At 45.8% G+C, this 27,667-nt stretch overlaps 1 protein-coding gene across 2 annotated transcripts in view; it reads right to left on the bottom strand.

Annotated features, from left to right (window-relative positions):
* Positions 1–27,667, bottom strand: part of Szt2 (seizure threshold 2 homolog (mouse)) — a 52,366-nt gene that overhangs the window by 15,611 nt on the left and 9,088 nt on the right. Inside the window, exons 5-42 of one of the 2 annotated variants that reach the window (XM_013016905.1) lie at positions 25,377–25,508; positions 24,135–24,282; positions 23,617–23,723; positions 19,915–20,125; positions 19,535–19,705; positions 18,854–19,088; positions 18,306–18,435; positions 17,562–17,704; positions 17,197–17,349; positions 16,941–17,055; positions 16,503–16,720; positions 16,199–16,414; positions 15,773–15,851; positions 15,439–15,533; positions 14,985–15,153; positions 14,691–14,805; positions 14,469–14,582; positions 14,087–14,257; positions 13,844–13,938; positions 8,954–9,074; positions 8,691–8,855; positions 8,397–8,601; positions 8,061–8,176; positions 7,698–7,944; positions 6,568–6,709; positions 6,318–6,410; positions 6,134–6,212; positions 5,741–6,034; positions 5,457–5,598; positions 5,188–5,295; positions 5,032–5,095; positions 4,616–4,801; positions 4,089–4,256; positions 3,923–4,010; positions 3,752–3,823; positions 3,363–3,564; positions 1,778–1,877; positions 658–787 (exon numbers count right to left, since the gene is read on the bottom strand). In XM_013016905.1, coding sequence (XP_012872359.1) covers positions 658–787; positions 1,778–1,877; positions 3,363–3,564; positions 3,752–3,823; positions 3,923–4,010; positions 4,089–4,256; positions 4,616–4,801; positions 5,032–5,095; positions 5,188–5,295; positions 5,457–5,598; positions 5,741–6,034; positions 6,134–6,212; positions 6,318–6,410; positions 6,568–6,709; positions 7,698–7,944; positions 8,061–8,176; positions 8,397–8,601; positions 8,691–8,855; positions 8,954–9,074; positions 13,844–13,938; positions 14,087–14,257; positions 14,469–14,582; positions 14,691–14,805; positions 14,985–15,153; positions 15,439–15,533; positions 15,773–15,851; positions 16,199–16,414; positions 16,503–16,720; positions 16,941–17,055; positions 17,197–17,349; positions 17,562–17,704; positions 18,306–18,435; positions 18,854–19,088; positions 19,535–19,705; positions 19,915–20,125; positions 23,617–23,723; positions 24,135–24,282; positions 25,377–25,508 — 5,539 coding nt within the window. Of the gene's footprint in view, positions 1–657; positions 788–1,777; positions 1,878–3,362; positions 3,565–3,751; positions 3,824–3,922; positions 4,011–4,088; positions 4,257–4,615; positions 4,802–5,031; positions 5,096–5,187; positions 5,296–5,439; positions 5,599–5,740; positions 6,035–6,133; positions 6,213–6,317; positions 6,411–6,567; positions 6,710–7,697; positions 7,945–8,060; positions 8,177–8,396; positions 8,602–8,690; positions 8,856–8,953; positions 9,075–13,843; positions 13,939–14,086; positions 14,258–14,468; positions 14,583–14,690; positions 14,806–14,984; positions 15,154–15,438; positions 15,534–15,772; positions 15,852–16,198; positions 16,415–16,502; positions 16,721–16,940; positions 17,056–17,196; positions 17,350–17,561; positions 17,705–18,305; positions 18,436–18,853; positions 19,089–19,534; positions 19,706–19,914; positions 20,126–23,616; positions 23,724–24,134; positions 24,283–25,376; positions 25,509–27,667 lie in introns of both variants that reach the window. The other variant, XM_013016904.1, reaches the window with a different exon arrangement.

The following is a 27,667-nucleotide window of genomic DNA, read 5'->3' as shown; positions in this document are numbered from 1 at the left end:
ACGGTCTCTCCTGCCCGGGCTGGCTTTGAACCGCGATCCTCAGATCTCAGCCTCCTGAGTAGCTAGGATTACAGGCGTGAGCCACTGGTGCTGCTGTCTGTGAAACTCTTTTCCCCATTTAACCAGCAAAAAGCCATAGAAGTGGTGGTTTGGCTTAAGCCTTGAATGAAAAAAGCCAAGTGAGGGAGGCCTTGAGTTCAAGCCCCAGTACTGGCACCAAAACCAAACCAAACCCAACTGTGGTGACAGTCAGTATCAAGAAAGGCCATGTGGAGGCTTGCCCTTGAGGAACTATGTGATACCCAAATGCTAATCATCTCCCCTGCTTGGCTCTTTCTCTAAGGGACATAAACATACTCAAGTCTCTGTCTTAAAGTTCCTTCCTTGCCTTTGTCTTCCTTCAGTTATTCTCTTTTTTGTTTTCACCACTACTTGAAAGAACGGTTATTCTTTGTCTCACCTGTCTATCTTGACTTTTCCATTATCAGTTCCTTCTCGATCTCTCCAATGAAACTGCTTTCATGAAAGTCACTGATGACCTAGCAGCAGCAGGATGCAGGCATCCTATCTTACTACCCATGACTCTAACCCAAAGACTGGATATAAGAAAGAGCAGTGGCACCACCTCGAGAGGGAGGCTGCTGGATGGGATCATACCATCACTCGGTAGCAGTGCCCGCTGGCGCGAGTGGAAGGGTGTCTCGCTACGCCACAGATCTTCCTCACTCTCGGCCACCAGAAGGGAGTTACACACATGACTGTCATGCAGGTCCTGAAGGAGCAATCGCTGGGAAAAACAGCAAGATGTAAGAAAACTGAAATACCTCTTCCTAAATGAATGATGGTCAGGAGGATCGGAGGCGAGAGAGAATGCCCGCCATTTTGATTACCATTACTGAGGGTCAAAATAAGGACATTAGGAGACCAGACTGGGATACATACTGAGACCTTATCTCAAAAACCGAAACACCACATTAACATAAAAGGACCTCAGTAATCAGAGTTGGTGTCCTACCCTAAACAAGCTTAGGGCTGAAAGCAAATCCAGTGAGGAGCACTTATCCTTACTCTTGGTCAGTATCTAGTCACTTTCCTTCAATTCTTAAACTAAAACTACTTTGGATGGTCAGCTCCTTCCCTATTATATGATCTCATAGCAGTCTTTGCTTTTCTTCTGAGATTCTTCACAACCATCACTGAAGTAATTTGTATACTTTAGTTATTCAATGTCTATATCCCTTACTCTAAGCTCTAGAGTCAGTTTCACAGTAAATCTTTAATGCTAGCACACAGTACAATAATAGGAAATATTTCAGTCACTGGCAAGGAATAAAAAGGAAACTCAGCCCAGGGGCTGCGAGTTCATGTCTATAATCCTAGCCATTCAGGAGGCTGAGCTTTGAGAATCGAGGTTAGAAGCCAGTCGGGCAGGAAAGTCCATGAGACTCTTATCTCTAATTAACTACCAGAAAACCAGAAGTGGTGCTGTGTCTCAAAGTGGTAGAGTGCTAGCCATGAGCAAAAAGAGCTCAAGAACAGTACTCAGGACCTGAGTTCAAGCCCCATGAATGGAACAAAAGAAAAAAAAAAGGGAACTCCACTTCCAGGGGTGGGTTGGAGAGCTTCCTTATTGGTAAGGAGTAAAGAGAACAGCCCAGAGTTATTACTGAGTCTGAGATACACTGACAGCCTCTGAAAGTCAGTTCCTGGAAACCCCTTCCTCTTTTGTTCTGTTTTGTCTCAGTGCTGGAGAGCCCTCGCCCTGGCTGCTTCTTACCTGGTTGACCTCCCTGCAGATCTCCCCAACTCGCCTCACCAGGAGCTGCTGCAGGTGGCGACACTCAGTGCCAGGCCCTCCATCCTCCCGAATCAGGCTCCTAGGAAGGATGGATGGATCAGACATAGAGCTGTAGTGGGGAAGGAGTTTTAAGTGTCATGAATATGATCTGAGGAACCCATAAGAAGGAAGCAGGACTGGACAGAGGGAAGTGAACCTGATAGGAAAGAGGGAAAATGGAATTCTCAAGAGCAGCTCTGGAAGGCTTAGCTCCATGCTTGCCTTACCACCAGCTACCAGATGGCACCACACTAACACTAACACTTGCACCATACAATGAGGCTCTTCTTCGTAAGAATGTGGTCTTCTCTGCTCTCAACCCCACTCCAAGAACAAAGAATGTGTAAGAGATGCCTAGCTACAAATTCTGACTTGACCATTTACTGTGACCTTAAGCCAAGTATTTCACTGCTTTATGCTGAGTTACTTCCTTCATACCCTCATGGTAATATGATGTAGGGATGTTACACAGATTAGATAAGCTGTTCCATGTAAAATGCTATGAGTGCCTATAGAATTATAGGCTCCTTTGTTTTGTTTTGTTTTTTTGTTTGATTTTTGTTTTGTCAGTCATGGGGCTTAAACTCAGGACCTAAGCACTGTCTGTTCAAAGCTAGCATTCTACTGCTTTAAGCCACAGCTCCACTTCCAGTTTTCTGGTGGTTAACTAGCGATAAGAGTCCGATGAGCCTGTGCAGATGGCTCAAGCCTATAATCCTAGCTATTGAGGAGGCTGAGATCTGAGGATCATAGTGAAGCCAGCCCAGTCAAGAAAGTCTGTGAGAATCTTATCTCTAAAAAACTACTCAGAAAATGCCGGGAGTGGGCTGGGAAGGTGGCTCAATGGTAGAGCACTTGCCTTGTATGCCTGAGGCCCTGGACTCGATTCCTCAGCACCACATAAGCAAAAAGAAAAAAGCCGGAAGTGGCGCTGTGGCTCAAGTGGTAGAGCGCTAGCCTTGAGCTGAAGAGCTGAGGGACAGTGCCCAGGCCCAGAGTTCAGGCCCCATGAACGGACCCAAAAAAAAAAAAAAAGAAAAGAAAAAAAAAAGAAAATGCCGGGAGTATGGCTGTAGCTCAAAAGGTAGAGTGCTAGCTAGCCTTGAGCACAGAGAGGCTCAGGGGCAGTGCCCAGGCCCTGAGTTTAACCCCAGAACTGGCAAGGAAAAAAAAAAAAGTCTCACAGACTTTCTTGCCCAGACTGGCTTCAAACTTTGATCCTCAGAACTCAGTGCCCGGTTTTATTACTCCCTTGTTTTATCACCCTTTGAAGCCTCTCTGAACTGTACATGTTCTTAATGCTCAGTTAGAAGCCAAAATCAGCATTAGCTTTGCAACTCCATTGAGAAAGGTGAGAGTAGTGTGCTTTGGTAGGAAGATTTGGGAAGAGAGCTGGAGCCTAGACCTTAGAGTACAAATCAGACTGAAGCTCTCAGTCTCAAATCCAACTTTTTAATAATGCCAGAGTCAAGAAAAAGCAGTTATAAATTAGGGTTGGGTGCAGGTCCTCCATGCTTCCACTTACCGTGCATGTGCATACACTTCCACACGATCTTGCAGGACTCGAGCAATAAGCCAGAAGTCAGGCAGGCAAGGCCCAGGGAGGCCTGAGAATGAAGGCTGAGGAGGTGCTGGCCCAGGTGGAGTCCGCAATGTGAAGGAAGCCTTCTCACCAAGAGTATCATGGGGCTCTTCACTGTCAGAGCCACTGCTTCCACCATCATAACCTGTGTCAAACATACTGAAGTTTAGTTCATCCTTAGCACAGCCTGACTCACGTGAGCCCTTTAGTCCACTGAGCTTGATGAGTCCCTTCAAATGAGCTCCTTTTGATATCTATGCCCATACCTTTCTCTGTGCAGTCCTAGACCACCTGCCATCATCTTAGAATCCTCTACTTCTGCCCCAGCTTACCTAGGTGGTCTGAGTCCACACTGCCTTGACTGGACATGAGGCTTAGTCCCCGGCTGGGCCCAGGTTGGCTCCCTGAACAGATAAGGGAAAGTTTTGGAACTTCTCTGGATATTTTCTACAGCCTCCTTCTAGAAATGGAAGCTGGCCCAGATTTACATCTCAAGTTCTCACCTTCCTGTGGTAGGCTAGGCAGGCTGATGGCGGGGGTGCACTCAGAATCCTCTGGGGAGCCAAGGGTATGGGGGCTGGCTGTCACGGCCTGAGGGACAGAAATCAAGACTAATGTACAGTACCACATACACATCACCATCCTTCTCTATCCTCACACCAGACTTACCTCTCCTTCACCACTTTCAGCCCTGTCCTCATGGCTGTGCCAAGCCCAGGCCTCTGAAGGGGTCTCCCCTTGGGGCCTGCTTGGCTGCTGGCCAACTGCCACAAAGAAGAAGCCACTGTCAGGGTCCTCAAGGAGAATATGGCCAGGGAGGTAGAGGCGGCGGAACTCCTGGGGAGCAGGAGTTAAGGTCACAGTTTAAGCAAAAGTAGCCTTCCCAATATATAGAAGCCTACGCTTCCTGATCAGACACTCCAACCACCGGGTGAAGCAGACGCCAACAATCCCACTGCTGAGGTAAGATAAGGTTTAGTGATTTTTCCATAGCTCACTAAGCCCAGTGACAAGGTTGGAAGCTGGGTCTCTTTCACTGGCCTGCCAGGTATAGGGATGAGGAGCAGACAATATGATGAGGAGGGAAACAGGAACGATAATTCTAAGGACTCAAACTAAGAAAACCCAGTTCTGTGCGTGGGGTCCAGGAAGGATGGGCCCCAATCAGACCATAAAGTATTTTGAAGGCAGCTTACCTCCTTGAATTGTGTGAGGGAGCGCTCTGGCCCAAACACAAAACTCAGTGGAAGGGTTTGTCGAAGGCAGGTGGAGCGCCCAGGAGAGCTATGGATATGGGCAGCTGCTCGATGCAGGGCAGGGCTCTGGGGAATTCCCCCTCTTCGGAGTGCCCCCACCATCTCATCTTCTAGCAACCAGCGGATCTACAGGCAGAGAGGAACGAACCCCTTGCTTATTGAAGCTTTATCTCAATTTTAGACCAGAACAGTCTAGAAGATACTCTGCCTTCTAGACGGAGTCCTGTGAGATGCCTTCTAGGCCTCATTTCAATCTCAGAATAAAAAGGGTGCCTCATCTCACTTATATGATGGAAAGGGTATGAGTTACAGCATTAGGGGCCTGTTGCTTATTCTGGAGCATAGAAAGCCCTCACCTCACTCATGGTGGTTTCAATAGCCAGTCTGTGGGGTGTGGTTAAATTGGATAGTCCTGAGTGCCTAAATGGAAGAAAGGTTTAGGTATTAGTTTCCAGAAAAATGAAACTGAGGGGAATGAGGAACTCTGAGAGGAGCATAAGAACATAATATACCTCTCCTCTTCTGGGGGTGGCAGCGGGGGTCCCAGGCCATCATCTGATCTTAAGGAGGACGGTTGCCCTGGGGACCGTGGGAATGAAGCACTGCTCTCAGATGTTGACCTGTACCAGGATGGGAGCAAAAGTCAAAGGTCAGGAGATAATATTCTCCCAGTGCATCTTCCAGGTCTCCTTAGTCCCCAGGTCCCTTAAATTCTTTTACTGGCCCTCAATTTCCACAAGGTCCCAGGCCCCCCCACCCCCTACCAAGCTGGCTGCCACACCGATGGTGCTGTGGGTCCGAGGCTGGAGGGAGCTCCACTTCTAGTGGCAAAGTCAGCACAAAGACATCCAGAGTGATACTGAGGTCCCTTAGGGGAACTCGGCCTCCAATTGGGGGTCCTTCCAGACTGGAAAGCACCTGGCCTGGGAGAGGGGGACAGTTAAGAGGTTGCTGGGGACCCTAGGAAAAGCATATCTTCCATACTTCCAGGCTGTCCTCCATTTCCAGGCGGGCAAGCAAGCTGTACTATGATCTCTGGTGTTCCCAGGGCTCCCCCAAACTCACTCAGGCAGGTGGGCAGGCTGCACACAGGTACCGAGCTGTGTTGCCCACGCAGTCGCACAGAGCATGTAAGGTGTAGGAAGAGGGGTGGCAGGTCACGCAGGAGGCTCTCAGGCCCAGTGGGGGAATCGCCTCCCAAGATACTGAAGGAGTCTTCATCAGGATTAACAGTGTCTGCATCTGACAGCGAGGCAGAGTCCAGCCCAGCAAGCCCCAGGTTGGGTTCACGGGTCTCACGGTATTCCACTTCCAGCTCTGGGTCACTCTCAGTGACCACACAACAGGCAGATGTATATCCTAGTGGGGCACAGAACATGGTCAACAGGATGGCAGTAGAGGTCACTGGGCCTGACTTAAAGCAGCCTCCTCCCCCACCGTAATCACTTGCTCACACACCTTCTTCTCCCATGATCTCAGCCTCTGAAAACTCAAGGTCACTGACTTTTCTGTCTACTGTGTCCCGGGGACCCTCATCCTGTAAAAAATATAGCTGTAAAAAATACGGCTGATCCAAAAGGATCCATGCATATCCAGGCCCTGGGTTGGGGATACAAGACAGGGAAGGAAGAAAGCCACTTACCTCTCGCCTACTGGATGGAGGGCAGTAGAAGAAGTAGTGGGGATTGGAGGGTACTGTGCGGAAGTGGAGATGACTGATCTCTAGGAACTTCTCCTGTTGTAGGGTGTAAAAAGAGCTATGCTGTCAGTTTCCCCCGGAAGAACGTTAATTTTTTACTAAAACAAGACGGATGGTACCCTTAACCCAGAGAACACTGTCCTCTGCATGAGTAGGACTGTATCCCTCTTCTGTTCTCACGCAAGCTTCTCACCTGGATGAGGCCATGAAGGGCATCATGTGCCTCCCCTCTGAGTTGGCAGACATCTGTCAGAGAGATCTCTGGGCCAGGGTCTGAGTTACCAGGGACACGGGTGCTCTGAAACTCAGGCTCACTTAGGTCCTCTGTCTCTATACTGAGTAGTTGGGTTTGGGGAGAAAGCATACTAGTGTTAAGAACTTTAAGTGTTAAAGTGTCTGCTTCCCAACTGGGGAGCAGCGTATACCAGTCTCCGTCTGTTCAGGGTAGCACAACAGTCGGTGTGGTGATACAGGCAAGGAGAACCAACCCATTCATTTGAGTTCCAATCTTCATATCTAAGGGCCAGACATTTCTGTGAAACAAAGTGTGGATGATGGTAGTTTTTTGACTTGTATCACTAGGTGGAAGATGAATGGAGAAGGCAAGGTTTGTTGGGAAGAAAATGTGTTCACTTTGGGGACATGAGAAGTGGGAGTTCCTAAGTTCTGACCTAGGAGTATCCCCACCACTCTAGTTCCAATGGCAACACATTGCAAAGGCTAGCACAGAGCTGTTTGCCTGCTTGTGCTTTCCTTCTAGTCCTTCACCCAAAGGGAGGGGCTTACTGTGAGCAAAACAGGTTTGGGCTTGATGATGTGCACAAATTAGTTTGGGAGATTGTTACTATTCTATGGAGGGCCTCCCAGAAAATCTCCACTTTGACAACTGGGAACTCCATAGCTTGGACTTGGCTCATTAGACCACACTAAAGAAGCAGAGTCCTGGGGCTGTCTGGAAGTGAGATTGCTGCCAGAGTCAAAGGGGGAAAGCATCCTGCATGGAAAGCTAGTGACACGACATGCTACATTCCAGGACTGGAAGGTCCCTCATTACCCGCTCTGCCCCTAGTACTGGGGATTGAACCCAAGGTTTCAAGTATGCTAGGCTACTCTGCTGCTTGGGCAACACCGCCAGCATTTTTGTTTGTATTTTTTTTGTACCAATAACTTTGCCTGGGGTGGACCTAAAATTGTGATCCTCCTGCTTCTTCTTCCCAAGTAGCTGGGATTACAGATGTGGGCCACTATATCTGGCTAGGTCTTTGAATAAGGACTTGATCTGTGTGCCTCCCTGCCCTGATGTCATTCAAGAACAACCCTAACCTGGACTCAGAAGCTAAGACAGCTCGTTCCCGAGGCTCTGGGCCCTCCTCAATGCTGCTGCTGAAGGGTCCTGGGCTTAGAGGACCAGGGCTTGGGGGTGCATGAGGCAAACCCCAAGTATGGCCACACAGTGCAAGCAAGAAAGAGGTGATGTCTATTTCTTGTAGTAGCTCCTCACAGGCATCCACCGCTGTCAGCAAATCCTGGCAAGTCACACTCTGTGCCTGCTGCAAGCTCCGAAACAGCCCTGATGGAATGGACCATGACCGGGGTCAGCTCTGGAGCAGTCTCTCCAGGCCCCACCTGCCATCTCCATGCATCTACTTCCACAGCCCCACTCCTTTACATGGCGTTCATACTCACCACGCACATAGCACCGCTGTGCATGCTCCTGCAGCAAGGTACAATGGGTGGCTGCCTCTTTATATCTGGGCTCCATCCACACTGAAGAAGCTGAGGGATGGTCTAGGAATTGAGTCCTAGGAATGGGAGGGAAAACAGCTTGGATAACTCCCCTAAATGGTACCTTGAACTCATCAGCCACCTGTACTCCATAGCATGTTCAACTGACTTGATGAGGAAAACTAAATCAAGCAGCTGGTAGGATATACCTAAGAAGTTAAGTTCCTGCTGACCACCTCTGAATGTATGCCCAACTTTGTCAGAGAAAGATACCAGGTTAAAGTCAAGGGCACTCACCTAAAAATGAGGTCTCGAGGTGCCTGAGGGGGCTGTACACCAACCATTTGCTCCCTCAGTGCTTCCAGTGAACAGCTATAGATGTAGACAGGACACCGGGTCCGTAGTCCATCTGTACCCTCTGTCTGGGAAGCCTGACGCCCAGTACAAGCCTGTAAGTCCCGACGGAAAAGTAGATTTTGCTCGCCTTGATCACAGGCACTGTCTGTGGGGAAAGATGTACCTTAGTCTTTACACTTTCTATTTGCTTTCCCATCCCATTTCTGCTTAACTGACTTCCATCAGCAGTCTTACCACCAACTGGGGTTATACTGAGAATAGGGACTTGTGGCTTTGTAGCCTTGGTCCCAGTTTCTTCCATATCTTTCAGGGTGGGGGCTCCACTCCAATCCCCAAACTTAGGCTTTGGTTCCTCTTGAAAGGGTCCCTCCAGGCCACAAGCAGCCAGACGTTGAACATCTAGGGAAGAGACAAACCAATCAGGGCTGTCTGATAGGCCAGTGAGTGAGCTCAAGCTTTTATACTCAAGGAGGTTGAGGAAGGTCAGCAGTTAGTACCTGAGAAAGTAGCTGGGAGAAAAGTCAGAAACATATGCTGTGGGGTCACCAGCCTTGCATAGCAGCGCCACTGAGGGGGCTGGGTAGAGATGAGAGGCCTTAAAGTTTCAAGACTCATACTCTGTAAGAAAGAAACAGACTATTAGAGCAATCTACAAGGCCTGGTGGCCATTGTTTTCTCCTACAGAGAGCTGTACCTTGGCCATTCATAATGTCTAGCAAAAGTCACCATCAGAGACAGCTAGGGCTCCAAAAGGCAGCCACCTCAGATGTCTGGAAGTCAAGGAGCTCTGGGATTACTGACTAGACCACAGAGCACAGGCTATATAACAGGCAGCAGAGACTCTGAAGGAAGTGGTATGGTAGTTTTCCACGACTCCATCCTCACTGACTAGGAGAGAACTGCATAGCCAGAGGCTAGGATAAAATGAACTTTTGAATGGGAGTTCTATGAGTTACTTATCATCTAAGCGTAAGTGCTGACTGCAACAGCCCCATGCACTTTGCAGAAGTATATGTGTATGTGTATATACGCATACATACATATGTGTATATATACAAATATGTATACATATATATTCAAGTACCTACATATGTATATATACACAAATATCTATTTACGTATATACACACAAGAATAATTAAAAATTCCTACTTTTTAATATAAGTATCTAATTTATTATTTTGGCTTTAACTTTTTTGGGGGTCAGTTGTGGGGCTTGAACTGAGGACCTGGGCCTTGTCCATGAGTCTCTGTGCTCAAGGATTTTGGGTGGTTAATTGGAGATAAGAGTCTCATGGGAACTTTTCTGCCTGGTCTGGCTTCAAACTGCGATTCTCAGATCTCAGCCTCCTTAGTAGCTAGGATTACAGGTGTGAGCCATGGGCTCAGGCTTGGTTTTAACTTTTTTATTTAACTGTATAATTTTTTCTGACATAAGCCATTTACTTTTTTAGTTTTACTTTTAGTATAAGCCATTTACCTCTTCCCATTCACTTTTTAGGTCTGCTTATCCCTGCTCCTTTCCTTTCTTTGAATTCATCATATATCTGTACAATAACACCTGCCTTTCAGTATTCGATTTTAAATATTTTTATCTCATTTAATAGCTCTTCCCCATTTATACTTTCCTTCTACCAAGTATAGCTGTATTGTTGCACCTATTTCCTTCTACCTCTGTTTCCATAACCTTAGTCTTTTCTCATTACCTATACTCTCACTGGGTGCCTGAATATCATTCATTTTATGTGTTTTTGTTAGGCATTTTGAGTACTATTTAGTTTTCACTTTGCTTCCTTTTCTCTTTTCATTGTTATTGTGTATGTATAGTGAATTCTCTTAATTTTGCCTTCCCCACCCAGTATGTTAGCTAGTTTTTTTCCTACTCTTTCAATCCATTTCCTATTTAACTTTTCCTATTCAACTTATCTCTCACATTATAATGCTTGTATATGCAAATATACAGAATAAAGAAAGAATATTGAAAGCTTCCAAAGACAGGAAACAAGTAACTTACAACTGCAAGCTTATTAGAATAACAGCAGATTTCTAAATGCAAGGGTGTTCAAGCTCAAAACCTAAGTATCAACCTAGAGTAGTATATTCAGCAAAGCTATACTTCATAATTAAGGGAGAAATAAGAAACTTCCACGATAAGTTAAAGTGATCGGAACTCAAGACTACTAAACTAGCACTGCAAAAGATACGTGAAGGAATCCTACCTACAGAAAAAGAAAATACAGGAAAAGAATAAACTCTACTAGATGAGTAGATTAGCAAAGGAGAAATAGGGAAGAAGTATCATAAAAACAATGACAGGAAATATGTCACATCTTTCAATATTTATGTTGGATGTTAATTATCTTAACTCTCAATCAAAAGATGTAAAATGGCAATTTGGATTAAAAACTAAGACTCAACTACGTGTTGCCTGCAAGAAATATATGCCACTGAAAAGACAAACATAGGCTGAAAGAATAGAAAAGCACATGGATCCCGAAAGCAGTCAGAAGCAGCCATACTTATATCTGATAAAATAGACTTCAAACAAAATCAGTTGGAAAAGACAAAGGTTAGTTATATTAATAAAGGGAAGGATCCATGAAGAAGTTTTTAACATATATCCATCCCAAACTGGCACCCTGAGGCTTATTAAACACACAATTTGGGACTTACATACACAGTAATAGTGGACACTTCAATAACCCACTCTTACCAATAAACACATCATTTAAACAAAAGATCAAGCAGAAACCTCAAAAATATATGATACCATAGACCAATGGATTAAGCAGGTATTTACAGAATATTTCATCCAGTAGCAGTAAAATACACATTCTTTTCAGCAGCCCATGGAACTTTCTCCAAAACAGATCATACTGCAGGAAATTAAGAAAGGCTAAGGAAATGTAAGAAAATTGAAATAACTTCCTGCATTCTAGCAGACTATAATGGAATTTAGCTAGAACTCAAGAGCATATCACAGATACCACAGAAAATATTTAAATACATGGAGGACAAACAAAACATTTGTTGAATGATGAGTAGATCACTGAAGAAATAAAAGGAGAAATCAAAAGTTCCTGGCATCTAATGAAAATGAAAACACACCTTTTGGGATATAGCAAAGGCAGTGTAGTATTAAAAGGAAAATTTAGGGCTGGGAAGGTGGCTCAGTGGTAGAGCGCTTGCCTTGTATGCATGAGGCCCTGGGTTCGATTCTTCAGCACCACATAAGCAGAAAAAGCTGGAAGTGGCACTGTGGCTCAAGTGGTAGAGGGCTAACCTTGAGCTGAAGAGCTGAGGGACAGTGCCCAGGCCCAGAGTTCAAGCCCCACGACCGACAAAAAAAAAAAAAGAGTCTCACAGACTTTTCTGCCCTGGCTGGCTTTGAACCATAATCCTCAGATCTCAGCCTCCTAAGTAGGTAGACTTACAGGTATGAGACATTGGCACTTGGCCCAAAGACTCTTATCTCCAGCAAAAAGCTGGAGCTGGAAGCATGGTTCAAGTTGTAGAGAACCAGCCAAGAATGGAAAAAATAAAACTAAGTGAGAGCATGAAGCCCCAAGTTCATGAAGAAGTCAATATCCCTAACCATAAAGGAAATGTAAGCCAAAACTACACTACCATACCATCTCACTTCAGTCATAATGATAATCATCAAGAAAACAACAACAAAAGCTGGTAAGGATATGGGGATAAAGGAACCTTCATACACTGCTGGTGGGAATATAATCTTTGGAAATCAGTATGATGGCTTCTCAAAAGACTAAAAGCAGACCTATCGGGGGTGGGAAGGTGGCTCAGTGGTAGAGTGCTTGCCTTGCATGCATGAGGCCCTGGGTTCGATTCCCCAGCACCACATAAACAAAAAGAAAAAAAGCTAGAAGTGACGCTGTGGCTCAAGTGGTAGAGCGCCAGCCTTGAGCTGAAGAGCTGAGGGACAGTGCCCAGGCCCAGAGTTCAGGCCCCACGACCGGACCCAAAAAAATAAAAATAAAAAAATAAAAGCAGACCTATCTATGACTCTGTCATCCTACTACTGGACATATACTCCAAAAAATGCAAATCAATGTAAAAAGACACCTGCATACTCATGTCTAGTGCAACACTGTTCAAACTAGCCAAATAGTGAAATCAGCCAATGTGCCTAACAAATGAATGGATAAAGAAGTTATAGCATATATATATATATATATATATATATACACACACACACATATATATATCATAGATTATTATACAGTAATAAAAACAAAATGTCATTTACAACAGAGAATATCATGTTACATGAGATAAGCTAAACTCAAAAAGCCATATACTATATGCTTTTGCTTATATGTAGAAGCTAGACCTAAGACATACATATTCATGTACATACACACACACACACACACACGCACATACACACACGCACACACACACACACACACACACACCAGAAACATAAATTTATATGCACACATAATACATAAAACATGATTATATCTATGGGATCATAGAGGATGATGAGAAAGGGATAGAGAAAAAATGATAGGGGGGTAGGAGGGGTGGGGAGATGGGAAGGGATGGGAAGGGGAAACAAAGGACGAGGCAACAATGCTTGATAAGAAATGTGCTCATTACCTTGTCCATGTAATTGTAACCCCTCTGTATGGTATTTTCACACAAAAAAAGAATAAAAAGGGGGAAAATGATAGTGAATTAATTTCAAATATAGTGCATCTATGTATGAATAAGGCATTAAAAAAAAAACTTCAATGAAAGACACTGGTCACTAGGGAATGCAGGGGGCAGAGAAAGCAAAAGGTTTTTCTGAGCAAACATAATATATGCCTACTTGAAATGCCATAGTGAAAACTCGGTGCAGTTAATATACACATACACACACTGGTAAGAGGTGGGAGGGCTAAGGAAGATGAATGGAGATGAATATAGTCAACATAGTTTATTGATGAAAATAGAAGAGTCAGACCCTTTGAAATTGTTTTAAGAATGTGGAGGGGATGGAGAGGGACAGAGGAAAGGAGGTTGACCAAGGTACCCTGTTTACATGTGTGGAAATGTCACAATGAACCTGCCCTTGTACAACTCATGTATGCTAATTAAAAAAAATAAAAGGAAGAAATAGAAAGGCTAACAGTTCATGAAGAAGTCAAGCCAGGCATTGTAGCTCACATCTGTAATCCTAGCTGCTTGGGGAGTTAGCAAATTGTGATTCTAAGCTAGCCTGGGCTAAAAGTTGGAGACTCTATCTCAACAAATACAAATCTGGGTGTGATGTCCACCACAAAAAAAAAAAGAAAGAAAATTGGGTATGGGCATGGGTGTGCGGTGATGAAAGGAGCCAGTATCACAAGGGCTCACAAAGAAGAACCAGTGCTCACCAAGGAAGGAAGGGCTGGGTCTCCAGTAGTCTGGGTGCTTTCAACTACTTGATCCTTCAGGATCCCATCACCCCCAGCAGGTGGACCCTCTGTACCTACAATGGAGTAGAGAGGGCAAAGGCCAGTGTGGAGCAGGGCTCTGAGTTGAAGAGAAGGGTGAGGCCAGAGCTTAAAGGCAGAAACCACCCTGGGGGTTAGGGAAAGTGTTGGAGTCTAGCATTAGGACAAACATGGGGAGTTCACCTGGATCATAGCAGGTCCGTCGCAATGCTTCACTCAAGAAGGCAGCCTGGTCAGCAGGGGTCAGTGGGATCTCCCGGTCACTCAGCTCCTGTCCCAGGCAGCTGTGCAGCAGGCACAGCACCATGTCGTTGGTGGCACAGGGCCCCTCGGTGAGAGGGACACCCTCTGGCTCTGCCCAACACACATTCTGCTCAGCACTGAGAGCCTCCTGCTGCCCACAGCCCGTAGGGTTCACCCTGACCAGCAAAGCCCTTCCACTTTAGTCTTCCCCTCCCCATCCTGAACTTGTTCTTCCCTAACTCATTTGCTCTTGGTTCTCTAATATCCCTAAGCTTGGCTTGCTGGCCCCCAGAAAGGGTGAGTGGGTACTATGTTCACCTACCTCTGGACAGCAGAAGGAAGAACATCTGTAGCTGCTGGCACTGTGGCAGCAATCCTAGTAGGTCAAAGTGAAAAGGGATCTCATAGACACAGGTGTCTCCTCCCTGATTCAGTCCTGGGAGGGAATGGTGAAGGATAGATGGTGAAACCCAGATTACCTATCTGTGGCTGCCTTCACCCTACCACTCCCGGTTCCACCCAGTGAGACACCTTCCCCACTGACCGTCTGAGACTCGGGGCTCTGGGGGCAGAGGACCCCATTCCTTGCTCTGGCATAGTTGTATCAGGTATTCAAAACTCAGCATGGAGCCTATACAGGCAGCATCCCTTGGGTGGAGCTAGGGGAGAAACATCAGAGGTCAAGGGTTACCCTTTTATAGCCCTGGCCTTCTCTGGCTGTCAAGGAAATCAAAATAATTGCAGACAGAGATTCAGAGTGCCAGGAAGCCCATAGGCTTCAGTATCCAAAGGGGATACAATCCAGTAAGAGGTGGGGTATAGTTCAGAGGTCACTCACAGCTTGAGGGATTTCAGAGTATGTCAAGTTCTGTAGGTGCTTCCAGCTTTCAGGACCAGGTCCCACTCGCCCGTACTGTGGCTCCACCCATACCTCAGTGACCAGATTGAGCTCAGAGTCCCCCTCCAGGGCCTCTACCTCCACATCATTGTCATCATCTGTTGAGAAGCTAAAGGAGGAAGGGCTCTGAGCCTGGGTGAGAGGGAATCTAACACAGCCTTGTGGCAGGGGTTGGGCCTCATGGAGAATGAACCAGGCATGAAGGATGAAGGACAGTCATAATTGGCTAGCCTTTGCAGACTAGCAAAGATGACTGATGAAACAAATAAAATAAGCAGCCCCTCTCCAGGCTTGAGATGGAGGTCATCTCAAGATAAGGGAGTTAGACATTTAGGGAACCTAGAAAGAAGGAGATTGTGCAGAGATATGCCTCTCAAAGAGGGCTGAGCCTTACCTGTCTTTGGTGGAAGTAGAGTGAGGAGGGAAGAGAATGTACTGGACGACACACGTGTGCTTCTCTTCAGCAGTAGCCTGCCCCAGTGGCTCATTCTATGGGTAAAAGGGAGACACTGGGAAAATCCTGGATGGCCCTGGCCTGACCTGGATCTGGCCTTCAGAAATTTAATCCTCTCACTATAGGATCCTATGATTCTGGCCTCAGGCCCTGGTCCTGGAACCAAGTTCCAGTTTGTGAGACAAACTTCATAGCAGTCCTACACAGGTCTAAGGTGAGGGTCTCTGGATTTTGATGGACATTGAGGTTAGCTATCATGAGGACTTCCACATACCTGAATTGGAAGCTCCAGAACCATGTTGATGATTCCTTCCCCACTGCAGGCAAAATGGAACCCTTCAGAAAGTCGGACTCTGAAACCCATAAAAGCAGGGCAGGACCAGAATAAGAAAAGGAAAGAAGAAACACTCAGTACAGTGCCCCCAACATACCTAGCCCCTAGCAGCCATTGTGGCAGCCTGGACCAGTGGAGTTCCTGCTCAGATTAGCAGTCCTTTAGGATGCAGGTCCAAGTCAGTGGCCAAAATAAGCAGTTGGAAGGGAGCAGATGAGGAGGGCAGTAGCATGAGCTGCTCTGTACTTGACACTGAAGCTTGGAGAGGGGGAAATATATAATTTAGCTGCCTGCCAGTATCCCAAATCCAGAATTCACACTTGTTTCCTCCCTGCCCCAGAATCCTGGAAGGCTCAGGTGACGTACTCAGTCAGGACAGAGAGGAGCTGGGCGATGGCACTGAGTGGCAGCGTCGGGGCCAGGCCGGATGGGACACTCCACAGCCAGCGCTGGTGGTAGAGGTAGCGTGACAGCGATGCTAGACTAGATGAGGCAGAGCGGCCTGACACCAAAGGCAATGGCCCTGGTGGCTCCAGGGTCAGCAAGAAGGGTGCTCGGTAGTCCAGAGGTAACTTCTCATACCTGGGAAATGTGGCAACTCCTTAGTTGATTTCCATTCACAGCTATCCTTCATGTTTTTGGGCCCTCCCTCCCCACTCTCCAGACAAACCTAATGAGGAGCTTGTCCAGTGGCTTATGGAGGACCACAAGACAGGGCCGGTCTGACAAGGCCTGCTGTGGTCCCAGCATGGGGGGTGACTTGGAGGGAGAATTGCCTCCACCAACACCCCCCAGCCCTTTACGTTTAACTTTTGGTGTAGGCTCTTTACTTTGCACCCGATGGGGAAAACGAAGGCGTAGGATCTCTTCCCGCAAGTCTGACACGATCTGTGGAGAAAATGTGGTTAATGCCCTGATATTCCCATCTCTTCAAAGTCTGGGAAGAGGGGGTCTACAAGGCAAGAGCAGCCTCCTTCATATTTCTCAAGCCTTAGTTGTTCTGGGAGTAACATTTCCTACTAGACTTGTCCCTGTGGTGGCTAGGGAAATGGAGTTTGTCTATACCACAGGCCTCCTCAGTCTTGAAGTCAGTCAGGATCCAGCTCACCTTGTGCCGGGCCTGGGCTGGCGTGCCAATGGGAAAACCCAAGCGAAGAACCATGCACGGGGCCTTGGAAATGATGCGGACCATGTAGAAGGAGGAAGGAGGTTGGTCTGGGGCACTGGGGAGAAATGAGAGTAAGTAAACAGTCCTAGGCTGGGAGCAAATGGGTTTAGGAGGAGGTAGGGGTGAGGCATGGGATTAGAGGAGAAGATGGGGGATGAGATGATGGGGGAAGGGTGAGGAACATCACATTGCCCACCTGGAGAGCAACTTGACATAAGAATAGCCCTCAACCAGCACAAAACTGCTCCAATCACGAAGCAAAGAGGTCAGCGAGGAGTGCGAGATCCTGCACTGGATAGTGCTGTAGCGTCCATTGCTGCCCGGGGTGTGCAGGTGCTTGGGGACTGGTCTAGGAATAGGGGTGTAGAGTGGGATCAGACTTCCTAGACCTGTCCTTGAGGAAAGGAAAGATGACTATCTTTCTCTTATGGGCCTGCCTGAGATGATGGGGGTCAATGAGCAGGAAAATTGGCCACAGTTGGTGTTCTCTTTCCATCATTTTCCATCCCTTGGCTCCTGCTCCTCCACCCCATGCACGGCCCTGGTCCTGAGGATACCCACATGTCATGCTCCAGAATTAGCACCAGGCGATGCATGTGCAGCCACCGCTGCCATGAATTAGCATCCATGGATAGCACTGGCTTCCAATAGGCAGCAAACTGGGCATGGGATGAGTCAGAACCACTGGGCTGAAGGGAGAGCACCTGGGGACAGAAAAGGTAGAGGAGCATTTGTGGACAAGCAGATACAACTTCCAAAGAGCAAACAGAGCCAAGAAAGACTCAGTTCAGGTCAGAGGCAGAAGTGGGTTAATATTAAGGGGTACAGCCCATCTTGGGTCAGAGGCAAAAATGGTTTCCAGTATAAAGGCTGGATTAGGATGACTGAGTCAGAGATAGACTTGTGTGGTCCATATGCCCATCAATACCAGTGCCATGGACAACTGTGAAGAGAGCACAGGACAACAGAAGCTATAGTCTTCAGGAAGTACTCAGATCATGGAGGCTGGCTATGGTTGGAAACAGATGAAGATGCTATGTGGAAATGGGGTGAGGAGGTTCAGAGCCTGTTGAGATGCCATCACCGACTGCATGGTCTGTTAAAGGCAATCTCTTTTAGATCATTCTCCTCCCCAGGGTCTTAGGCGGGGGAGAAGAGATGTTTTTAAAGCTACTGTTGAGAATTTCTGACTTGGGGCCTCAGATCTGACAGAGAAGGAAAAGAAGTGGTGATGGGTTCCAGATTCTATGCCAATTCCAGTCTGGGTAGGCATGGGAGGGGATACTGAGCATCAGAGCCACTCACCGGGGTGGTAGAGCCTGGAGGGATGTAGAAGAGTGGCACTCCACTCTTAGTGCTGTCCGGAAGGGTGAAATGTTCTGGCACCGAAGAGAAAGACTGAAGGTGAGCTAGCATCTGGTCTGTCTGGTTGATGCTGTAGAACAAGGGCAAAGTCACAGATGACACTGCTGGATGAGGAAGAAGGAACCCTGGACAAGCACGGTGCCGGTGGCTCATGTCTATAATCCTTGCTACGCAGGAGGTTGCGATCTGAAGATTGTAGTGTAAAGCCAGCCCAGGCAGAAAAGTATGTGAGACTCTTATTTCCAATTAACTAGTAAAAAGCCAGAATTAGAGGTGTTGTTCAAGTGCTAGGTACCAGGCTTGAGTGGAAAAAGCTAAGTGAGAGTTCAAAGCCCTGAGTTCAAGCCCTAGTACTGGCATAAAACAAACAAAAGAAAACACCCTGGACACAAGCCTGTGCACTGATTCCCCTCAAGCTCCCAGCTTCACAAACCTGACCCTCTACCCAATAAATGAGGGATCACTCACCAAGTGGTGACCTCACTTACCTCTGTAATGTGTTCCAGAAACGGCGGATAACATGGGTGCGATACAGAGAGCGAATGGGTTGCCTTAGTGTACAGGATACATCATGCAAAATGTCATAGCCACCTTCCATCGTCACTTCCACCCGTGTTCCTTGAGGGCCCTCAGGCTCCAGGGGCCAGGGTGCCACAGCCACATACTCAATGCGCATGTTGTGTTTCCAAAGCAGCACCAGCTTCACCTCCAGTTGGGACCCTCCTTCAGTGGGAAGCAGGAATGCCAGTGAGGGGAAGGCAATATGGGAGTCCAGGCCTGAGCCTTGAGCCCTATCTGAAACCTCAGCTATCTCATGGAACACTAGCTTGGTCAATGGTTCCAAGCATGGTTCCATAGGTTTCAGAATCAAAGCATCCCAAATGATGCAAATAGAAGTTTACAAGGGTAATCTGAAAACAAAGCCGAGTTCAGGACACCATATCCCCCTCAGCTGATTCACTCGGGCAAAAGGATATGGAATTGGGAAGCCACATGCTAGGAGAACTCAACTCTGAAAACAGCTCAAAGCTCTCTTGTCTTAAAAAACAAGCAAAGACTCTCATGGTGACATTCTTCAATGTGTGACAGCTGAGTGTCCACCTTGTTCAGCAGCTCTAGCCACATTCGAGCACTTAGAGGCCTATGAAGCGAGGCCTACAGACCCTTACCTTTGGCCAGTGTAATTTCTCGGATACTGTAGCCCTCTCGCAGGCGTACAGACACAGTGCTGATCAAGTCAGCTGGCACCTCCTTCTCTGTGTGCTTCTTCCGGCGCAAGGCCAGGGCTGGGTTGCTGCTTGCAGAAACTAAGTGCTCATTAAACAAGCGGTGCTGAGAGCCTGGAGGATCAGTGAGGATAGGGAAGATCAAAGTAGTGAGCTTTTCAGAGGACAGGTATCAAGGGGAAGTGGGTATGCAGAAATCACTTGGGAAAATAATGTTAGAGCAGCCAGCTCCAGTTAGATTTTCAGACCCCAAACCTAGACCATATTATCTCTGGGTCCGTCCTATAGTCCTACTTCCCAATCTTACCCAGCATGACTCTCACCACAGTAATATTCAGGGTTCAGTGCTTCCCCACTGCGCAGGAATGAATAGAACAGAAATGCTCGGTGGTAGACAGTCAAACCCAGGTTGCCTGGCCCAGGTTCAGGACAAGTGGACAAGTAGGAACCAAATGTCGCCATCGCAATGAACTTCATCAATTCCACATTGGGCACGTGGCCAAAACTGCAGTCATAAGAGTAAACCCCTCCTACCTGGGGAAAAAAAATGAGCAAGTAGAGATCTGCTCCAACAGAAGCACTCAGCTCCCCTTGACCATGGTGGGAAAGTGGGCTGTCATGCTCCCAGGACAGACCCACTGCTCTAAAACTACCCTTTCTTGGAGCCTTTCTGCCTAAAGCTGATACTAACTGGTCACATCCTCTGCTCTTCATCCTTAACATCAAATACTCTTCTATCCCTTCACTAGAGATTTTGGCAACTGGGTCACTGGCTTCCTGTCATCATCCTGGACTTTTCTACTTGAACCCTTAAAATAATAAATAAAACTCCCAAGGATTTTGTTAAAATATAAGGGATAGGTTTGGGAGAGTCTGCACTGGCAAATAAGTTTTCTGTTAATGCCAACACTAAAGCTGAAGATCATCCCTAATGTAGCCCACCAACCTATTTTTGTCAATGAAGTTTGATTGGAACACAACCATGACCAATCACTGCATTCCTGTGACTACTTTTACACTATCATAGCAAAGTCAAATAGCAAAAGAAAGACTGAGTGGACCTCAAAACTTACATATTTACTATCAGGCTTTTTCAGCAAATGTTTGCTGCTCTACATGACGGGTTTAGATGACTCATTCAGTTTCCAGGCCACTCACTTCTTTAATCCTTGTTTTTGCTCTACTCACCTGCACACTGACTACATGCTTGGCTCTTGGCTTCATTTGAAACAAACTCATCTTTGCAATTCCAAATTGCCACATCCCACAATACAGCATTCTACCTTTAGCTTCCTTCTACCCACCTCTTATAAAGTACTTTGACCTCACTAGATTGGCCAGGCCTCCAGCCTCTGCTCTGGCCCAGTCATCTACTCCATTTTCTTCCTCCTTTCTCAATCTAGCCTGAATCCTCTAGCCAAGCAACTTCATAAACATCATTCTCAAGTCTCTGGCCCTCTTCATTTTTTCTGCTCCTACCTCAAAATCCCAACAAGGATCACAACCTTTACATCGATTCTGCCAATGATGTTCTAAAGAAGAAACCTACCTTTGTATAGGCTGATATCACAATAAAACTGACACTCTACCTAGCTATTTCTTCAAGGCTGTCTGCAGGACTATTTCTTCTTCCTAGTTCTAGTCTCCCTTCCGTATATATTCACTATCACCTTACTTCTTGGAGGAATCAGAGGCCACTAGTAGAATTTACACACTTCTCTTCCCCTTTTTTTTTTTTTGGTCAGCCATGGGGCTTGAATTCTGGGCCTGGGTGCTGTCCCTCAGCTCTTCAGCTCAAGGCTAGTGCTCTACCACTTGAGCCACAGCACCACTCCTAGTTTTCTGAGTGGTTAATTGGAGATAAGAGTCTCACAGATTTTCCTGCCTGGGCTGGCTTTGAACTGTGATCCTCAGATCTCAGCCTCCTGAGTAGCTAGGATTACAGGCATGAACCACCAGCGCCCAGCTCATTTCTACCTTTTATCTTGCACTTTTTTCTTTCAGTATGCAATTTTTAACTCAGGCACTCTACTGCTCTGCTAGCTACTCTACTTTCTAATCTCAGAGAAAGAAAATGATGCTTTCTGCTCTGAAAAGAATCTCTTGATCTGTTTGTAGAGGCAGGGCCCTTCTGTCAATTTAGAGATTTTATCAAGATCCCTTTACATTCCCTACTTCCAACCCCCTTTTCACTATGGCCCCTTAAAATTATACTTAGCTTTCTAGAAGAAACCAAACCAAACAGAACAAACATCCTCCCTTCTACTCTGTACTTCCCTCTGGCTACCATTCTTTCTCTTGCTCCCTGCTTGGTCTGAATAGTTTACTTTCTCTCATTAACACTTGTTTCTACCACCTCCTCTATCCATAGCACTCATTTCCCTTACCACCACTTCATTGAAATGCCTCAGAAAAACTTCCTTGTAATTTGGAAACCACCAAATCCAAAGGGCACTTTAAATTCCTCTTCCTACTTGAACTTTCTTGTGTGTTTTGAAATATGACCTACTCTTTTCTTCTGAAACTCTTGACTTCTTTCACATTAGAATCTCCAGTTTCTTCTCAGACTTGGTTCCTTTCATTTTCCTGTGTGCTGCTTCTTACTGTGAGAGACCTTTAAACATTAATGGTCTCACCATCTACTTCTCAACTACTGTTTCCTGGATCAGGACCTGCATATCCAACTGCTAATTACTATGAGTAGTGGCTTTTTACCATGTAATTATGAACTATGCTCTGTACTCTTGTTTTTTGTTTTTTTTTTTGAGGGGGTCCGGTTATGGGGCCTGAATTCTGGGCCTGGGCACTGTCCCTCAGCAATTCAGCTCAAGGCTAGTGCTCTACCACTTCAGCTACAGCGCCACTTCCGGCTTTTTTCTTTTTGCTTATATGGTGCTGAGGAATTGAACCCAGGGCAAGCACTATACCACTGAGCCACCTTCCCAGCCCTATGCTCTGTACTCTAAATGAATCATCTCACCCTCCATTTATAAATGAATCCAACTTAGAGTGAAAGTGATATGACTACTGTCACAAGCTAATAGTAAGTAGAGCAAGGATTCAGATTAGTCATGCCTAATTCCAAAGGGAATATTATTACTGCTAGGATATGTTCACCTACAGGCATTTTAAACACAACATGCAACACCTGCATTCACTCTATCCTAACAGCTTCTTTACTTGTTTGTTCTGCCTTTGACCTAGTTATCACTGAAGTCACAATCTTTGAAACAATAGCCCTTCCTCCTTCTTCACCTGTCCCTTTCTGTTTTGCTAATCATGTCCTTTTTGGGGGGGTTGATATTTGAGATGGGGGTCTTATAATGTAGTTTAGACTAGTGTCAAACTCATGATCTTCCTTCCTTAACTTTCTCAGTGTTAGGTTATAGGCCTGTGCCATAACCCAGCTTCATAAGTTATATAGATGCTATCTTTTCATTTTCTGAACTTTCTTAGCCCAAATTCCACAATTTTAAATCTTAATCCTCCTTCTTGGACCCTGCAATTAATAGTGTCCTGCCAATATTCATGTTCTTCATCCAGCAGCAAAACCCAATTAATGACTTTGTTATCATCTGTATCACTCACAAAATTATGCAGACACCTCAGTGTCTGCCCACCAAGCACTTTATAAACAGCAGGACCAGCTTTTTATGCTCTAGATATGCCTACCATCCACCCTTGCTTTCTTTCTTATAATCTGCCAATCAAAATAAGCTCCAATTCTCTGAGTGTCTTTTCTCCCTTATTTGCTTAGTTGGAATGGGGTTGGCAATAATAACTAGCCTAAATAAGCCAGGTGGACCTGACTCAGTTTTCAGACCTTCTCTTCATTTTACTGTAACATCCTGTCTTCCAAACCTAAGGAGGTAAGGATAAAGTTCTCCCCCATCACTGTCACCTGCCCTGCTCTAGACCTGGCACTAATAGTAAGTACAGAAATTTTGCCTTTAAGAAAGTAGCTGTCTCTACTTGGCCTTGTGAGATACTCTACTTCCCTCTCTTCCTTCCTAGAAAGTCCTTACCTGCACAAAGGAACAGGCCACAGTGCCACTGCGAAGCTGGTTCAGTAGTGTCTCACAGACAGCAACATCAGGGACACTGGTCACCCCATCAGTAATCACAATGATACCTTAAGCAGAAAATAAGACTCAGACCTGAAGGTACTGACCAGACCAACCTCACAGGGAGGCACTCCACTGACAGACTCCTGAAGACTTTAGTATCTGCCCACCAAGCATTTTATAAATCACAAACACCTTTCTTTCTCTTCTTCCTTTCTGCTTCTCCCTTTTAATGCCAGACCAGTCTCTCCTAGTAATGGCCCTTAGATGATATCCTTCCCTCTAAGGTTACTGATGGCTGTCAGAGCTGAAGTTACTTGAGATATTCACTAGTATAGAAGTACAGACTTGTATTTAGCAAACAAGCAAATGATTTTCTTCCCTGAGTTCAATGATCCTGAGGAACCACAAGTTTTGCCAATCACCCACACCCTTCTTGAACTTGTTTCCCCATTCCCATCAATATTCTTTTTACCAACCTGCACTAGAGTTAGAAGGCAGTAACTGCAGTGCCAAGATGCCCTGACGAATCATACTGACCAGCCCAAGATCAGCTGTCACCATGGAGACTCCCACCTTCCGGCCCAAGGGCTCCCCAGAGTCTGAGGACTGGTCTTCTGCCTGGCCCTAAATTATAGAAAAGATAGAATGTGGGCTGGGAAGGTGGCTCAGTGGTAGAGCGCTTGCCTTGCATGCTCGAGGACCTGGGTTCGATTCCTCAGCACCACATAAGCAAAAAGAAAGAGCTGAGGGACAGGGCCCAGGCCCAGAGTTCAGGCCCCACGACCGGACCAAAAAAAAAAAAAAAAGACAATGTGACTGATGTTGTTATTGTTCCATCCATAATGAAAGCAGAATTAATTTGTTGCTGTGCAAGAGATTGGACCTAGAGCTTCACAAGATAGGCATGTGGTCTACCACTAAGCTATACCCCTCGCCCACAAAACAGAATTTATAGTCCATCACTGACAGGTCAGATATGCCTAGTCCTGTGAAGACTCTGGCCTCTTACTCTACAGCTGCGTTCTGCTGTGTTCCTTCCTAAAGTGTATGCTTAGATGATGAACCTCAGAAGGGAGTCTAGCACAAGGTAGAATTTCTCTACCTTTAACCATAACTGTTACAAACATTAGGCACACAGAACTTCCATTTGCTTAGCCACTAGGGCACTCTAGTAAGTACAAGTAACTTTATCCCAGATGGTAAATGCTAACTAGAGATCAAATCTGTCCATAATCACCTTTCAGATATGCAGGGTATGCATGGAAATCCAGGACTGAAAAAACACACACATAAATGGACTTTATATATATATATATTTTTTTGTTTGTTTGTTTTGTTTTGGTGCCAGTCCTGGGACTTAAGAGCCTGAGTATTACTCAGGCACTACCACTTGAGCCACAGCTCTATTTCTGGCATCTAGGTCATTTATTGGAGATAGTCTCACAGACTTTCCTGCTCTAGCTGGCTTCAAACCACAATCCTCAGATCTCAACCTTGTGAGTCGTTAGAATTACAAGTGTGAGCCACTGGCACCTAGTGGCCTTTACACTTTTTTCCAGGGCAAAAATCTATGTTTTGGGAGTATATGTGAGTTATGGTCTTCCAGCTGGAAGCTCGTCATAAGTGTTATCACTAGCACAACCCTCCTTGGCTTGTTCTACTCAGGTTCTTTTTAGAGGTTTTTAAAATGGTCTCTGCCACTTTTGTCTTCCACGTACCTGGCTCTGGGGATCATACTGCTGCTGCAGCATGGTAGCCACCTTATCCTCGAAGAGGCAGAGCTGCTCATACACCTGTTGCAGGAATGCCTCCCGCTGGGAAGGGTCCAAGAGGCAGCCCTGCACCAACACCTAGCAAGCACAAAGGAGAGGCTCAGGAGAGGGTGTCTGGGGTGTAGCAGTGTGGAGGAGGAGGTAGAATACTAGACACTATACCTCTGCTCTATATATTTTCCTTTAGGCAATCCTGACTCTTATCCAACTAAGATCAAATGTATAACTCCACAGGCAGTTTCTCCTTCTTGTGTCATCTACTCCAGCAGCTCAGGTACACTCCAGCTCAAGACACTAAACCATTAGTCATCTTAATCTGGAGTCAACTTTCTCGTGATTATGGTTGGCTCCCCTGGGCTTTTCCAACCACCCTCTTGGGGGCGCCCTAAGATCTTCCAGCTCTCTCCATTTTAGGCTAGAGGATGACATCTGTAAAATCACTCTACTTCAGCCAGATGAAATCTTTCTCATTCTGATTCTCATTCTTTCATTCCTTTTGTTTTCTAAGTATACTGCACATAGAAGAGGCCATCTTGATCTTTAAGCTCATTATCTTTTATTCCCCTAAGGAAAGTTCCTCCCCTTCCTTTACCCTCATTAAGTAACTCCTATGTTCTCTTCAAAGAGAAAGCAAGTCAACTACTAGGCACACCACTTTGACATCCCACCCTAGAGGATGTACTATATTCCACTCCTCTGAAAATTCCTAAAGATCTGAAGAAAGGGTTTCTCTTACTCCTTTCTTTCCCTAGAGCCAGTCTCTCCATCTCATCTTAACCTTTTGTTTCTCATTTTCTCTCCATAGGCTCCTTTCCTTCTACTTCAAATGTGCATAAGTAGACTGCAACAGGGGCCTGGCAGCCCCTGGTGGCCCTTAGGATCTTGCCCCTCTTCCCCATCATCTGTACCACACGCTCACTTTCTCTGACCCCTCCCTCCTGAAGAACAGATACTTCTACTTATTCCTACCCAGGTAAGGGGGTGGGGACAGCCAGACAGGGAAAGTGGGACATTGCCCCAGTGTACAGCTGTGAGATTGACAAACCAAACATAAGTATCAGGAACTGGAACCACAGGGTGAGAAAAATATTCATATCCATAATGTTTAGAAGAGTGAAATGTGAGACAACTTAATTTATAAATATCAATATATAAAAATATCAAGATAGAATGAAAGTTGCCATTAAAATCAGGTTTACAAGCTGGGTGCTGGTGGCTCACGCCTGTAATCCTAGCTACTCAGGAGGCTGAGATCTGAGGATCGTAGTTCAAAGCCAGCCTGGGCAGGAAAGTCTATGAAACTCTTATCTCCAATAAACCACCAGAAAACCAGAAGTGGCGCTGTAGCTCATGTGGCAGAGCGCTAGCTCTGAGCTGAAGAGCTGAGGGACAGCACTCAGGTCCAGAGTTCAAGCCCCATGACTGACAAAAAAAAAATCATTTTTACAAACAACATTTTATGATGTAGAACAATGCCTGTATTTTAAAAAGTGAGACATGAAGATGTGTACCTAATTCTAGATACCTGACCATTCTCCTCTTTCTTGATAAAAGGATGTATGAGGGAAGGTCAACACACATTCACTAGATAGAAGGAAATTCCATCAAATGTTAACAATAGGTTTCTCCAAGTACACATTATGAGTTTATTTCAGAGTATAATGTAACCTTCTTTGTATTTAGGTTAGTTTCAAGTCTCTGTTGCAATGGACATAAATGCAATTTTACATTTTATCCTTTTTAGAGCAGTAGGATACAGTATATAGGAATGACTGAGAAAACATGGAGTCCAGCTGTGGGCTGACAAGTGGCTCTGACAAGTTGCATGTTTTCTATGTGGCAGGCACTGATCTAAATGCTTGACTTGTATTAATTCAATCACTGTGTAATACAAGTGCTTTTAATACTTTTATTGTGGAGAAAAGATATAAATGTACAGAGAGGTTAAGTAACTAGCTTGAGGCACACAGCCAAGGAAGTGGTACTTCCAGGAAGCATACACAGACAATTATCCAGTGTTTGTACCCACTACATTGAACCCCACTATCAAGGGCAAAGTGTGTAGCATAACATTCAGTCTTTCATACCTGGCTCCCACTATGTTTTACTACTCTTTACTACTACTTTCCCACATCTAAACTTTTACTCTGTCAAAACCAAATAATATATATCTCTCTAAAACACCTGTGATTGAGAGTGTAGATTCACAACTGTGCCTTTGCATCTGTTAATCTCTC

This window comes from Dipodomys ordii, unplaced genomic scaffold, assembly GCF_000151885.1.
Source record: "Dipodomys ordii isolate 6190 unplaced genomic scaffold, Dord_2.0 Scaffold33, whole genome shotgun sequence".
Lineage (NCBI taxonomy): Eukaryota > Metazoa > Chordata > Mammalia > Rodentia > Heteromyidae > Dipodomys > Dipodomys ordii.
This window is presented reverse-complemented; position numbering and strand designations above follow the sequence as displayed.